This window comes from Diabrotica undecimpunctata, chromosome 6, assembly GCF_040954645.1.
Source record: "Diabrotica undecimpunctata isolate CICGRU chromosome 6, icDiaUnde3, whole genome shotgun sequence".
Classification (NCBI taxonomy): domain Eukaryota; kingdom Metazoa; phylum Arthropoda; class Insecta; order Coleoptera; family Chrysomelidae; genus Diabrotica; species Diabrotica undecimpunctata.
In genome coordinates, this window is record NC_092808.1 from 4733617 (window position 1) to 4748574 (window position 14958).

General features: G+C 34.8%; 1 protein-coding gene across 1 annotated transcript in view; it reads left to right on the top strand.

Moving 5' to 3' along the window:
* The window catches only part of LOC140443025 (centrosomal protein of 104 kDa), a 43437-nt gene extending 36820 nt beyond the window's left edge, over window positions 1–6617 (top strand). The window contains exons 12-13 of the mRNA XM_072534053.1: window positions 2310–2557; window positions 6082–6617. Of these exons, the coding sequence (XP_072390154.1) occupies window positions 2310–2557; window positions 6082–6236 (403 nt within the window). The 3' untranslated portion in view covers window positions 6237–6617. The remainder of the gene's footprint in view (window positions 1–2309; window positions 2558–6081) is intronic.
* Window positions 6618–14958: the final 8341 nt, after the last annotated feature.

Here is a 14958-nt window from a genome sequence, read left to right on the forward strand (position 1 = left end):
GAGGACTTCGAAGCAGTATAAACTTATTTGGAGCTCTGAATAAGATCCTAAATGTTTTAGGGGTTTCTGAACGACTTTATTATTTCTTGTTATTCGGCAGCTTTCAAAGCATCGTGGACTCTTTCGGTGATCCAGAACAGACTGCAAATGTTTTAGAAACTACTGGTAGACCTTATGGTAGTCTGAAATATTTCATGACTGCCATGAACAGTTCTGTTTGCTATTACTATGCGTCTCTTTATTTCGTCGCTTGCCGTGTTTGTTGCGTTTACTAACGATCCAAGATATGTGAATTCTTTGACTTGCTCAAAGGTATGGTTGTTAATTTGAATTCTCTGTTGAATATGTCGGGGTATTTTAGAAACCAACATATATTTGGTTTTTTCCTCGTTTACCACAAGTCCTAATTCACTTGCCGCGTCCGCAAGCCTGGTACTATAACTATATCGTCAGCAAATGCGAGAATTTGTGTCGATCTATTAAAAATACATAGTTCCATTCATTTTAATATTTAATTGTCTGGTTGCCTTTTCCAAGACAATATTAAAGAGGAGACACGCCAGCGCTTCCCCCTGTCTTAGCCCATCATTAATGTCAAAGAACGTAAAGTTATCTCCTTCAATTCTAAATCTAGGTCCCAAAGTCTATCATTGCATTATATAATGCAGTTTTTTTCACACCGTCATAGGCTACTGTGAAGTCGACGGAGAAATAGTGTGTATATATGTTATATTCTAGTGATTTTTCTAAAATCTGCCTATGTACGTGAATGTGATGTGTAGTTGACTTTCCAGCAGTAAATCCGCATTGATATTGACCAATAATATCCTTTGTGAAATGTTTAAGTCTTTCAAACAATACATTGCGGAAGATTTTATAAGCAGATACACACAGAGTAATGCCTCTATATAAGTAGTATAATGTTATAAGATAGTGAAGGAATTATTTACAATTTTTCAATAGACTTCATAAGTGCCTTATGTTTTAGCATGTTTTGCAGTAATTAAAGTCATTCTGGAATATTTCCGGGCGGTTTTGAAATGTTAATCAGGTTGTGGAGAATTTTAGTGCAACTTTAGCTGCTTCCATAAAAGCCTGGAGTATTTTATGAGGTTCCAGAGGATTGTTTGTAGCTTAAAATATTTTGAGATTGTTATGGAATACCTTAAATGCTTTGTAAGACTCTAGAGCAGCGTGGACTCTTTTGGCGATAGAGAAAAGAATCTAAACGATTCAAGAACTATCGAAGAACGTCATGAAATATTCCCGAGAGGGAATAAACTCGGGAGGAGACTTCAGAGCAACGTAGAGACTCTTTCTCCGATCCAGAACAAACTCTAACTGTTTCGGGGATTTCTGGTAATGGCAACCTAGAATGTTTCTTGACTGTATTCTAATATTTTGGTCTCTGGGGTATTTTAGTTTAAACTTTACTACAGATATTCTGGAAAGTTCTCAGTCTCTGAAAATATTATGTGAGGCTCTGGAAATGTTCTATGATACTGATGATCTGAAGGATAGTATGTAGCCTGCGAATATTTCTGTACTGTTCTGAAATGATTCACAGGATCTGGGGGAAATTCAGAGAAGCGTAAACTCATTTTGGGAAAATAAAATATATCCTAAATATTTAAGACCCTTCTGGTGAACTTCATGACTGCCTAGTATGTCTAGTGACTATCGTGGAATGTTTTGGATATCTCTGAAGGATTTTATGAAAGCGTAGATGTTTCAGAACAGTCTAGGAAGTATTAAATAATTTTGGAATATTTTGTGGCGGTACTTTGGAGGCTATAAATATTTCACGACTGTTATGGAGTTTTTCAAACGTTCTGGAGGACTTCGAAGCAGTATAAACTTATTTGGAGCTCTGAATAAAATCCTAAATGTTTTAGGGGTTTCTGAACGACTTTATTATTTCTTTTTATTCGGCAGCTTTCAAAGCATCGCGGACTCTTAAGGTGATCCAGAACAGACTGCAAATGTTTTAGAAACTACTGGTAGACCTTATGGTGGTCTGGAATATTTCATGACTGCCATGAACTGTTCTGGTTGTCTATTAAAGAGTTTATAGAGTTTATAGATAATTTGAGAGTTTCTAGAAGATTTATAAATTGCTTTGGAATTATTTAGTAGCTTTGGAGGAATTCGCATTACACTGAGATTTTTAATGACTTTTCTGAAATCTTTAACAGTCTCTGAAGCAGTTAAGGGTAGCATAAATTTTCTGAATTCGTCTGAAAAATATTTTTTAAATGCTTGTTCTTAATAAACAGTAATCTTTTGATCACATCTGTTTTTAATTTTAGACAATGCATCTTCTGTAAACAATCCGAATCGTCAATATTTTTAATAAACAATTCTATGAACTCTCATTACTGGAGATCGTGTCCTATGTTGATCCGTTGCAAGGAATGTAACCAGGTAGTGGAAGTTTCGACTTTGACGGAACATTTACTTATGGAATGCGACCAGAGGGAGAGTTATTCACAGTGCGCTCATTGCTCAGAGGCTGTCAGAATCGAGAAGTACCAGGAACATAAATCAGAATGTAGAGGTATGTAGAACTATGTCACTATGTAGAACTTCTCTATGTCACGCTATAACTTGAGAACAACTTTACCCATTTCATTCATATTTCTTACGGAAAGAAAATTTAAGACAATTGCAGAGAAAATTGAAAAAAATCAGAAAACTTAACGATTATTTAAATTTCGCGCGTTTAACAATTAAGAGTTTGACAGTTACTACGATTCCAAAGTCCTACTGGGTAGTGCAGTTTGAACGATGGCAGTTGACATGACAGTTGACAGCTGTCAGCTGTCATCTTGTGACGTCAGAGTGGGAGTGGAGGGGTGCTCCCAACCGTCGCATACTTTGCTAGTATGGCCACCTGTCACGCGGAGGTCTGTGGTTAGATCCTGCATCTGGGAAAAATTTTTTGTTTTTTTTAATTCATTAACTTTTTAGCTTTTATTATTTTAAATCTTATAAATGATTAATCAATCAAGTTAAAATGAACGTCTATTTACTTTAATACACGTGTCCGGTTTTAGGTTGAAGTTAATTTGGTATAATATATTCAAAAATAGTAAACGGTGTATTATCTTAGCTTTTCTGACTGTAGAATTTTAATATTGTTCCTAAAACTCAAAGTCAACTTAAATTTTAACCAAAAACGACAACATTACGTCTAGTCATCTTCAGATAACCTTCCCTTAATGCGACGTCGACGAACTTGTCATAAAACCTCGTCTAAGTAATTGTCTCTTCAAGGAATGACTGTTCCCTTTATTTTTCGCGGTAAACAGGATTGTGGGGTGTGAGTAGACGTTGTTATTGAGGAATTGTATAAGGGTACTGGTAGAAAACAAGAACGGAAGGGCGTGAGTTGCTGTTTATTTCGCTCAGGGAAGGGTTTCATGATTATTGGCTCATGGATTTCGCTTTAGCATAAATAAATATTCAAAAACTATCATGCTATATCACGGTTTAGGTTAAATTCGGGAATAATCGTATACATTTTTAAGCAAAGCTTCTATTCTGGAGTTGTGTTACTTTTTCTTTATAGTAGAATGCAGTCACAGTAAACAGTTTTAAGAGTCCATTTATGCGACAAGAGGAGTCCATTATACAACATGTAAACTTTTTCAATTTTATTAAAATCTATAAAAAAACTATCAAAAAATTAACAAACAATAAAATTACTTTATTAAATTTTAAAAATATTATTTAAATTCTAAAATTACCACTTTTTTTCTCTCCCCAAACAATTTAATGATCCGTAAAATAGTTTCGAAACACAATTCAGATAACTGCCTTAATCTGAACCTTCTATAAATGCAAGGTATAACAGACGCTGATAAAGATGTTAATAGAGACATGGGGAATCTAAAATTTGCATTCCACGACATGTCTCCTCAGCTAAGCAGAAATCATTAGCGAATTGGTTTCTTGTACTCATACAGAGTAGATCCGAATAAAAATAAAATTAAAGACAGTCAAGATTTCCTTTCACGCAAAAATAGTCTATGTATCTGTTGATACGTATTTCGCTTTAATAAAGCTCATCAGAACAGTTATTCATAGGCTTTCTCAACGTGAAAATTAATCTTTTCCTGTCTTTGTGAAGCAACGATAAAATGGCTTCGAAACGGACGCAATAGCGACATCTGATATTAAATCCGTAAAATAGTTTCGAAACACAATTCAGATAACTGCCTTAATCTGAACCTTCTATAAATGCAAGGTATAACAGACGCTGATAAAGATGTTAATAGAGACATGGGGAATCTAAAATTTGCCAAATTCGCTAATGATTTCTGCTTAGCTGAGGAGACATGTCGTGGAATGCAAATTTTAGATTCCCCATGTCTCTATTAACATCTTTATCAGCGTCTGTTATACCTTGCATTTATAGAAGGTTCAGATTAAGGCAGTTATCTGAATTGTGTTTCGAAACTATTTTACGGATTTAATATTAGATGTCGCTATTGCGTCCGTTTCGAAGCCATTTTATCGTTGCTTCACAAAGACAGGAAAAGATTAATTTTCACGTTGAGAAAGCCTATGAATAACTGTTCTGATGAGCTTTATTAAAGCGAAATACGTATCAACAGATACATAGACTATTTTTGCGTGAAAGGAAATCTTGACTGTCTTTAATTTTATTTTTATTCGGATCTACTCTGTATGAGTACAAGAAACCAATTCGCTAACGATTTCTGCTTAGCTGAGGAGACATGTCGTGGAATGCAAATTTTAGATTCCCCATGTCTCTATTAACATCTTTATCAGCGTCTGTTATACCTTGCATTTATAGAAGGTTCAGATTAAGGCAGTTATCTGAATTGTGTTTCGAAACTATTTTACGGATTTAATATCAGATGTCGCTATTGCGTCCGTTTCGAAGCCATTTTATCGTTGCTTCACAAAGACAGGAAAAGATTAATTTTCACGTTGAGAAAGCCTATGAATAACTGTTCTGATGAGCTTTATTAAAGCGAAATACGTATCAACAGATACATAGACTATTTTTGCGTGAAAGGAAATCTTGACTGTCTTTAATTTTAATTTAATGATCATTATCATCATCATCAACTAGCCTCTAACGTCCACTGCTGAACATAGGCCTCTCGCATGCTTTTCCACTTAGTCCGATTTTGCGATATCTGAATCCAATTTGTAGTCACTCTTTTTATGTCATCTGTCCATCTCGTTGAGAGTCGACCTCTATTTCTGTTAGCTTGCATTCGGGGTCTCCATTCCAAAATTCTTTTTGTCCCCGGTCATCAACTGATCTTGCTACATGACCTGCCAGTTCCACTTTAGTGTTGTTATCCTTTCAATAACGTCTGCTACTCCTGATCTTTTGCGTATAGTAGCATTGGGTATTCTATCACGTAGAGAAATCCCTAACATTATTACCTCCATTGCTTTTTCCGCAACTTGTAGTTTACTCACTGTTGTTCTTGTGAGTGTTAGAGTTTCTGCGCCTTAGGTCATCATTGGCAAAATACACTGATTAAATACTTTTCTTTTCAGACACATTGAAATCTTAGACCTAAAAATATCCGTCATCTTTCCAAATGCAGCCCAAGCGAGGTTTATTCTTCTTTTCAGCTCGATTGTTTGGTTGTCTCGACTTATTCTGATCTCATGGCCCAAGTATTTATAGGAGTCAACTGGCTCAATTTTTTTTTCTTCTACTGAGATGTTTTTGTTGTGGACTAAATTTGTCATAAATTGTGTTTTTGAAAAATTGATTTTAAGACCAACTCTTTTTGTGACAGTATGGAGTTCTTGGAGCTTCTGTGTGCCTGATCAAAGCTGTCTGCAAGAAGAACGATAAGAACGAACGAATTTAATGATACACGCATTCAAAACGTTGGCATACAAATGATATTTGTCTAGGTTTTATATTAAGTTTAACTTTACAATACCAGTACGTTACCTTTGTTATTTCTATACTACTGTCGCCATATCTGAAAAATATAAGCGCTCCTACATAAATAATACAAAAAATAACTGTGTGAAGTAAGTGAAAGTCAGATTTACCTCAACTTTTCTGTTTTGTTGTAGAGTTAGCAGAGAGCTGTAATCGGTGTCCTCTTTGCCACGACAACTTCGAAATGGAGGAGAATTCCTGGAGTAATCATTTGATGGGAGAAAAACCTTGCCTGAAGAATCCCAGAGTCAAATCGAAGTTGTCAAAGCACGTAAAAATACAAGCCTAGTGTTCGACACTACGCCCAAAAGGGCACACGAAAAGAGAAGACGAGTCGTTTACATTCACCTCACGTGCTGCTTTAAGTGTGATACAAAATTAAAAGTTTCGACGTTTGGGTTCACGTAAATTTGTGATTTTCAGAGTCGCGGTTGCCGCCCAGTTGTAATCGTTAATCAACAAAATATTTCGATAGTTTCAACATATTTGAATAGAAATTTTGTCCAGTTTTTAAATTCTACAACAGTTTACAATTTCAGAAATTAGTAACAGGTATTAAATCGAACGAATAAACAGGAAAAGAATTCACAGAGTAATAATTTGACCAAAAATCTGGGTAGAGTTTGTCAAAATTAGGAACGATTTGGAACGCTCACTTGATACGCAGCAAAATTACCGGAAACTATTTTAGCAGGAGAAGTAAACTCAACCTGTAACCTACGTTTAAAAATTACGTGGTCGAGTTCTGGTGTTCATCCATCTCTTTCCCTTCGAATACTTTCTCTGTCTGCTTTCTGCGCCGACGAGCAAATTTTCGAAAGTCATTTCTACTCTTGATGAGTAATAATAAGGTTCTTTTAGTATCTAATTATAAAAAAATATATATAGTTCTACTTCAAATGGATTGTTTTGCAGCGGTTTTCAAATTGTTTGATTTATGCAGATGGGAGTTTTAAAATACTAGAAAAGGTAACAGGTAATTTAATAAAGGACCATTTCACAAACACATTTTATATTTTTTGTATTCTATAACGATAATATCTATACACTTTATAAATTTTTCTTGTACTTATTTATATTTAAGATGTTTGCAAAATTAGAAACGAAACATTATTGCAGGCAAAATATTTTACTAAAAAATTTCTTCTCCATGAACAAGTTATTTGGAAGTACATTTTCAAACTAATGCAACGGTCCGCAAATGGTTATAAAACGGTCTGTAAATGTTTTGCAAACTATCTTTAAACGGTTAACAGTACTACAATAATATCTGACTAAAAAGTCTTTTTTTTTCGTTCCTTTTTTGTATTCGTTTTCACAATGTCGAATTTTTTATTGCTTATATGCGAGTTTACAGACAGCGTTCAAGGTCTTAAGGCACGTACAGACCTACAAACGCATGCCGTGAGCAGCCACGAATACACATACGTGTGCAAATGTGGACGGCGCTTTCGTAACCTCTCGCAGCATGCGTTGCTTCTCGCGAATGACTTGAGCACACATGCTGCGAGCCAGAGTGGTGTCGGTTTTTTCGCACACATCAAAGAAACATACGTGTGCGTTCGCGCTCAGTTTAGACGGATAGCGTGGGGATTCGTTGCATTTGCAAGACAAGTTCGGATTTATTGAGTTTTATTCATTTTATTAATTTATGTGTAAAATAGAGTGGTCAAATGAACAATGTTTACAATTAATAGATTTGTATGAAGAAAACTCTATATTATGGGATTCAAAAAATAAGTTTTATTATTCAAAAACAAAAAAAGAAGATGCATGAGAGTCGATTTCAAGAAATCTTGATATAGATTCAGCAGTTGTAAAGAAGAAAATGAGCAGAAATTGTCCAGTATTAGATTCTAACGCCAAATCTACTAGTAAATCGAAATTCATTTGTAGGGTTCTTCTTTTAAATAAATGCGTCGTCAATCATCGCCTATTTTTCCTTTGTTTTTTCTTTTTTATTGAACTAATAACCACAAACGCGGCACTAACCATAAGCAGCTCCTCAGACATTTTTTCACGAATGGATGGAGCGCCTTGAGCACACATACATATCCGGTGATTTCTAATTTCAACGAATGCTCTGAGCGCGAATGGTTTGAGTACGCACGCATATGCGTGGCTTCTGGTTTGAGTACGCACGCATATGCGTGGCTTCTCACCGCATGCGTGTGCTAGTCTGTACGCGCCTTTAGACTTGCGTACCAAACAAATATTTTTTTTATTAATAAAACACGTGAAAGTAAAACCGAAGCAACATACCAGAAGCACGAAAACATCAACAAAATATATTTTATTGACCTGGAATAAGTATTAAATTTCAAATCAAAAGGAAATTTAAAAAGCGATAGCAAGAACATCTAATGACAAAGTTCCATTTTTTTTAGATTAGTTTTCACAAGATCGACTATCTTACTGTACAATCTCGGGATTATACGAGGTGTGTTCAATAAATACCTGGAATTTTTAAATTTCGCGAGTTTGGAGAGTTTAATCGTCAAAAGATTGTTTTTATTATTTTATTATACATCCTCCTAAAGTAAAAAAATTGCAGCTATATTTATTGTTTACTTTGTTTATGGCAGCCGCTAAGTTTCGTCGGTTTTTATGAGCTCAGCGATTTTCATCTATTTAAAAAAAATGGATCAAAGAATTTGTATTAAATTTTGCACAAAAAATAAAATAAAGTGTAACAAAGTATGTAAAATGTTACAAATAACTATGGTAAGCATACTATGAAAAAAACAAGTGTTTACGAGTGGTATAAGCGTTTCCAAGATAGTCGTGAAGACGCTGAAGATGATGATAAAAAAAGTGACAGAAATGGTTATAATCGACCACCGAATCACAATCAGAGAAGCCAGTGATGAAGTTGGCATATCAATTGGCTCATGCCATGACATTTTTCAAAAGTTTTGGGTATCGCTAAAACGCGTGTGAGCGTTTTGTCCCAAAATTGTCCCAAAATTGTTGAATTTTGAACAAAAACAGCGGCGATTGGAAGTTGCTCAGGAATCACCAAATGACGTAAACAATGACCCTTCTTCTTCTTCTTCTTCTTCAGGGTCCTTCTCCTATCGGAGGTTGGAAAGCATCATCGCTATTTTAATTTTATTGGCCGCGCTTCTGAATAATTCTAATGAGCTGCAACCGAACTACTCTCTCAAATTTCTTAGCCAGGATATTTTGCGTCGTCCTGGGTTTCTCTTCCCTTGTATCTTCCCTTGCATAATTAATCTAAGTAATACGTACTTCTCGCCCCTCATTATATGACCCAGATATTGAATCTTTCTAATTTTAACAGTTTTTATGACTTCACATTCTTTCTTCATTCTTTGTAACACCTCTATATTAGTCACTTTTTCAGTCCACGATATTCTTTGGATTCTCCTGTAGCACCACATCTCAAAGGAGTTTAATTTTTTGATTTCAGACTGTTAAATCTGTGTATAGATTTCAGACAGGTGACGAAACCCATGTTTCGTCATAAACAATGACCCAGATTTACCCAAAAGAGTTATAACAGGTAACGAAACATGGATTTATGGATATGACGTCAAGACTAAGGTTCAATCGTCTAAATGGAGGCATTCTGGTTCGTCAAGGCCAAAAAAACGATCAATAAGTGCGGTCGCACGTAAAGGTTATGCTCACTTGATTCTTTGATTTTAATGGCATAGTGTACCATGAATTTTTGACACGAGGTCAAATGGTCAATAACAAGTACTACCTACAAGTTCAACGCCGTTTACCGGATTTGTGGAAAAACAACTTATAAGTAGCTTTTGCATGATGATAATGCACCAGCTCCACTTCACTGCTTGTTCGTGAATTTTTGGCCAAAAACAATACTGTAATGATACCCCAGCCTCCATATTTGCCAGCCATGGCTCCGTGTGCCTTTTTCTATTTCCAAAAATAAAGAAAACTTTAAAGGGACGTCGTTTCACAAGAATAGATGACATTAAAAACGCATCGCTGATAGAAGTAAAGGCTATCGCAAAGATCGAGTTTGAGAAGAGTTTGAAGGATTGGCAAAAGTGTTGGCACACGTGCATAATATCTAATGGGGACTATTTTGAAGGAGACAACGTTAATGTAGACGAATACATAAATATTTGTTTCAAAAAAACAAAAATTTCGGATAATTTTTGAACAAATCTCGTAGACAGAGACTTGTGTGTTATGGAAATATTATTTTTATTTATAAAATGTACGAAATTAAAACCGAATAAATACACCAACAGAGAAAAAGTGCCTACATAAAATAGATTTTATTGACCTGGAATAAATTCTGAATGAAAACGAGTGCATGTACTAAAATATTAACTAAAAGGTAATTTACAAAGCAGTAAGGTTTTAAAACCGTTCTAATATTACTACAAGAACATTTGATGAAAAAGTTCCATTTTTAGTCTCGCTTTCCTAACTTTGAGGATCTCACTGCGCAAATTCGAATTTACAGGCAGCGTTTAAGGTTGTAGGCTTGCGTATCGTGGAGATATTCTTTTTCTTTATAAAATGAGCACAAATAAAACCTAATAAACACAAAAGAAGCAAAAAATACCAATAAAAGGTACATTTTATTGACCTGGAATAAGTTTTGTCTCAAAATGATCTTGAGTGCTGTCAGATTTGTTTCAAATTATACAAAAAAATTCTCGATATGCAAACAATAGAAGAACTGTCGAAGACCGAGTCTCTTACTGCGCAAACTCGGGTTTATAGATATCGTTTAAAGTCTTGACGAAATAATTCTTTATTTTTATAAAATGTGCGAATTTAGAAACGAATAAAAACACCAAAAGTAAAAAAATATCAACATAAGGTATATTTTAATAACCTGGGATAAAGTGCGTCCGCTTTAAAGCATTTTGTTGAAAAGAAATTATCAGACCAATACGATAGTTTTAAAATGGTTGACAAGTTAATGGGTACGTTCTGAGGACCTCAGCGGCTGACTTTAAGTACAAAGCGGCTTAGTGGCTGTAACCAGCGAATTAGATCTCGCAGATAATAACGTCTGAACGCATTTGTCTCAACATTTCATTTCATGTTTGACGTTTCCAGCGTTCCAGCCTCTTACGTCGTGTGAACGCACCCTATAAGAACTTCTGATAAAACCGTTTGCTTTTACAATTTGATGTGCACGAGTGCGCATCTTTTACCACGTAAACTCAAATTCGTAGATCCGAGACTTGCGCACCATGCACAGTGGCGGATCCTTCTTAAAAACATCAGGTTGTTTGGGAGAGGCATTAGCAAAAGCTACTACTTTTCTCATAGTTCCTGAAGTATTACGACATGATATAACTTTTGAGGAGCTTGCCAAGGAATTATTCAAAATATGATTGCTACATGGACAACGCACAGCATGTTTTGGACTTTTGGACTTTTTTGCACCTTTCGTTTTGGAAGCCATTACTGAGCAATTGTCGACACCAAAACCTACGCAAAAATTTAAATCTAAATTAAAATTCTTTACGGAATCTTCAACAATGTGGACTAAAGCAACTCCAGTTAAGAGGCGTTCTCCTTCTTAACCGACAACTTCTTCTCGAATCGAATCTTAGGCGATAACAAATGTTATAAAATCTTCTCTAATCTCATTTAAATATAGATATCGCAGATACATTCTTCTTTACAGCAAGAAATGATATCACTTTGAGTAGTCTTACTAATTAATGTAGCATTAGACGGAGCAGTTTCCAAATGTTTTAGCAGATCATTATCGCCAGCATCTATCCTAAACTGAAGCAATGCTCTAAAATTGCCATCATTTTTTTTGTACCATCGCTGTTTACAATACTTTTAATATTTTTATCATCCCTATGCCCTCTCAAAGAAATATTTTGTCTACCACAAAGAATTACAGTTTTTATTATTGGATTCAAATTCTTCCTAATTTTCTTGAATCATTTCAAATCTTAACTTCCTGCTTATAGGGTTGATGGGTTTTAAATTATTTTTTTAGGATAATTTGATTGATATTTATTTTTGTTTGTAGGGGGGTCATGACCCCCGTGACCCTCTCTTGGATCCGCCACTGACCATGCACCCATTCTTTGATGATAGTTGGTAATTATAACTGTGAATTCTTTTCTGGTGGAACTGCACTAGTTGTTAAGTAGTTTTACACATTTAACCATTCCGTATCATTAGATTCTAAAATGCAACCCATTCCACTCATAGAGATATTTCGTCCACATATTTAATGCAATTGTAACGCTCAAATCGATTAATTTGAGATTATTGTTAATGTTATATTATACAGGGTCTAAAATGTTGTCTTTTGCAGCTTATTCTCGATTAACTGTTGGTTTTAGTTATTTCACAATGTAATTGTTTAGTGTTAATATTAATTTTCAAAACAATTTTCAAAATACATTTTTAAATAATATCTAAGCAGAGCATGGGAGGTTGAACTGGGAAAATTTTGACAGTTGACATTACAGCTGACTAAATGGTAACTTCACGCTAAGGCGATATTAACTTCGAGTCAGCGTGACATTAAGTCAGCGTCATGTCAGTGTCAAATTAAAGTCGACCTAGCGTGAAGTTAGCATTAAGTCAGCATCATGTCAGCGTCAAACTGAGAGCTGATATGAAAGCTGTCAAATATTTCCCAGGCTCAATTCCTCCATACTCTGCTTAGATATGAGGCATGGTATTGAAGTAAGTATACTTTTGAAATGAAGAATCAATATAGTGTAATGATGTTAAAATCAAATGCCCTGCTCATATATACATGCTTTTGTTTAGAACAAATTTATTTATACAAGGTAACTAAGATTAAATCGAACTAAAATTACAACTTCTTACTTTCGTTTAAATCGTCCTTAAGGTAAAACTATCTATTAACGGAATATACAACTTCGTGATGTGAATCCGACCTATTAAAAAAACTGACATTTTTTGTATATACGTTTAAGTTGGTTAAACTTAATACTACGTCGCGTATGTATTCTAGCGAGAAATTTATTAGGCCATTTTTTTATGTATAAATGATGGAGTGACATGTTCTAACTTTTTTCTTCTTCCTACTTTATAAATAGGCTTAATACCTGTTTTACTTCGGTTTTTAGCATCAATTGACGTTGTCTGACCAACTTTTCCTCGGTCGTCCCAATAATTTTCTTCTATTTGGCGATTTGTCTCTTGCTATTCGTACTATTCTATTTTCTGTCATTCTTTCGATGTGTTGATTCCATTCCACTTTTCTTCTTTTGGTTCACGTATTTATTTCCTCTATACCACATCTCACTCGTACTTCCTCACTTCTTACTCTGTCTCTTAGAGTTTGGTTTGTTATTTTTCGTAAGATTTTCATTTCTGTTGTTTCCAGTAGTCTTTGTGTTTTCGCCGTATCTGCTCTTGTTTCCGCTGTGTACGTCATTATCGGTCTTATTGTTGATTTATATATCCTGGTTTTCGTTTCCGTTGTGAGGTATTTGTTTCTCCAGATTGTGTTGTTGAGACATCCTGCTGCTCTGTTTGCCATGTTCACTTGTTTTTGTACTTCTTCTTCCACTTTTCCGTAGCTTGACAGTTTTATTCCCAAGTATTCAGTTTCCATCACTTGTTCTATTATTTTGTTATTTACGACTAGTTTACATCGTCTCGGTTCCGCTGATATCACTATCGTTTTAGTTTTTTCTGTTGAGATTCCATGTTGTATATGAGCGCCGTATCTTTGAATTCTTTAATTAATCTTTGTAGGTCATGTTCATTTTCGGCTGTTATTATGGCGTCGGCGTCGTAGCATATTATCCTTATATCCTTTTCTCCCATTCTACATCCTCTCCTTTTTTTAACTTTCTTTATGATTTCATCCATTATCAGATTAAATATTAATGGGCTCAGCGAATCTCCTTGTCTAATGCCAGCTTCATATTTAATAGGTTGCGATAGTTTTCTTTTACATCTTACCATAGCTATGTTATCTTTATATATATTCTCAATGGTTTTTACTAAATCCAGTGATATTCCCTTTTCATATAATAAATGTATCGCGTCCCGAATTCTCACTCTATCAAACGCTTTCTTCAAATCTATCACACACATATATGCTGGTTTGTTGTATTCCAGCGACTTTTCTTTTATTTGTCTTATTACAAAAACTGCATCCGTACGTGATCTTCCTGTCCAAAATCCTTGCTGTTCCTCTTGCAGAGATATTTGTTCGTTTATTTTTGTCTATATTATCCTTGTTGTCAATTTGAGTGTTGTATTTAATAGATTTTTTGCTCGATAATTATTGGGGTCTTTCTTATCTCCTTTTTTGAAGAACATCACCATGATCGCTCTCCTCCATTCATCTGGTATTCTGTTTGTGGTGATTATTTTATTAACAAGAAGTCGCAGTTGTTGTACAAGGTGATCACCTCCATATTTTAAGAGTTCATTTGGTATTTGATCTTCTCCTGGTGACTTTCTGTTTTTTAATTTGTTTATTCCTTCTTTCACATCGTTTTGGGAGATTTCGGTCTTTTCCTCAGTTATTATATTTGGCGTTTCGGTGACCACTTTTTGTTTATTATTTTCGTTCCAAGGGCTTCTCGGGCAGCATCCAGAATATTTTTCTTAAGTTTTCTCCAGGTAGTCTCTACATTGCTTTCATTTTCGATATTCTCCATTTGTATTTTCTGTTCTAGCCTTTTTTGATATAATGATTTTATGGAGTCATCTCTAAATTTTCTATTTTTATTATTTCCTCTGAATTGGTTTGTTTAAGCTTCTCTTTCCATCTTTCATTGAATCTAATTTTACCAAGTACCAAAGTGATCGCTTCCCACATTGGGTTGTCAAACTTCTCACATCCACTATCTGTTTATGGTGAATATTTCTGTTTGTAACCACACAATCTATCATTGATCTATGTCCTCTTTTATTTTCAAACGTGTAACTTTTGTTTTTGGTCTAACTTTTGTTTTTGGTCTAACTTTTGTTTTAATCAAATCGATTTAATCAAGCGACGCAATCAGTTGAAGAGAGATCGTCAATCCCTAGTG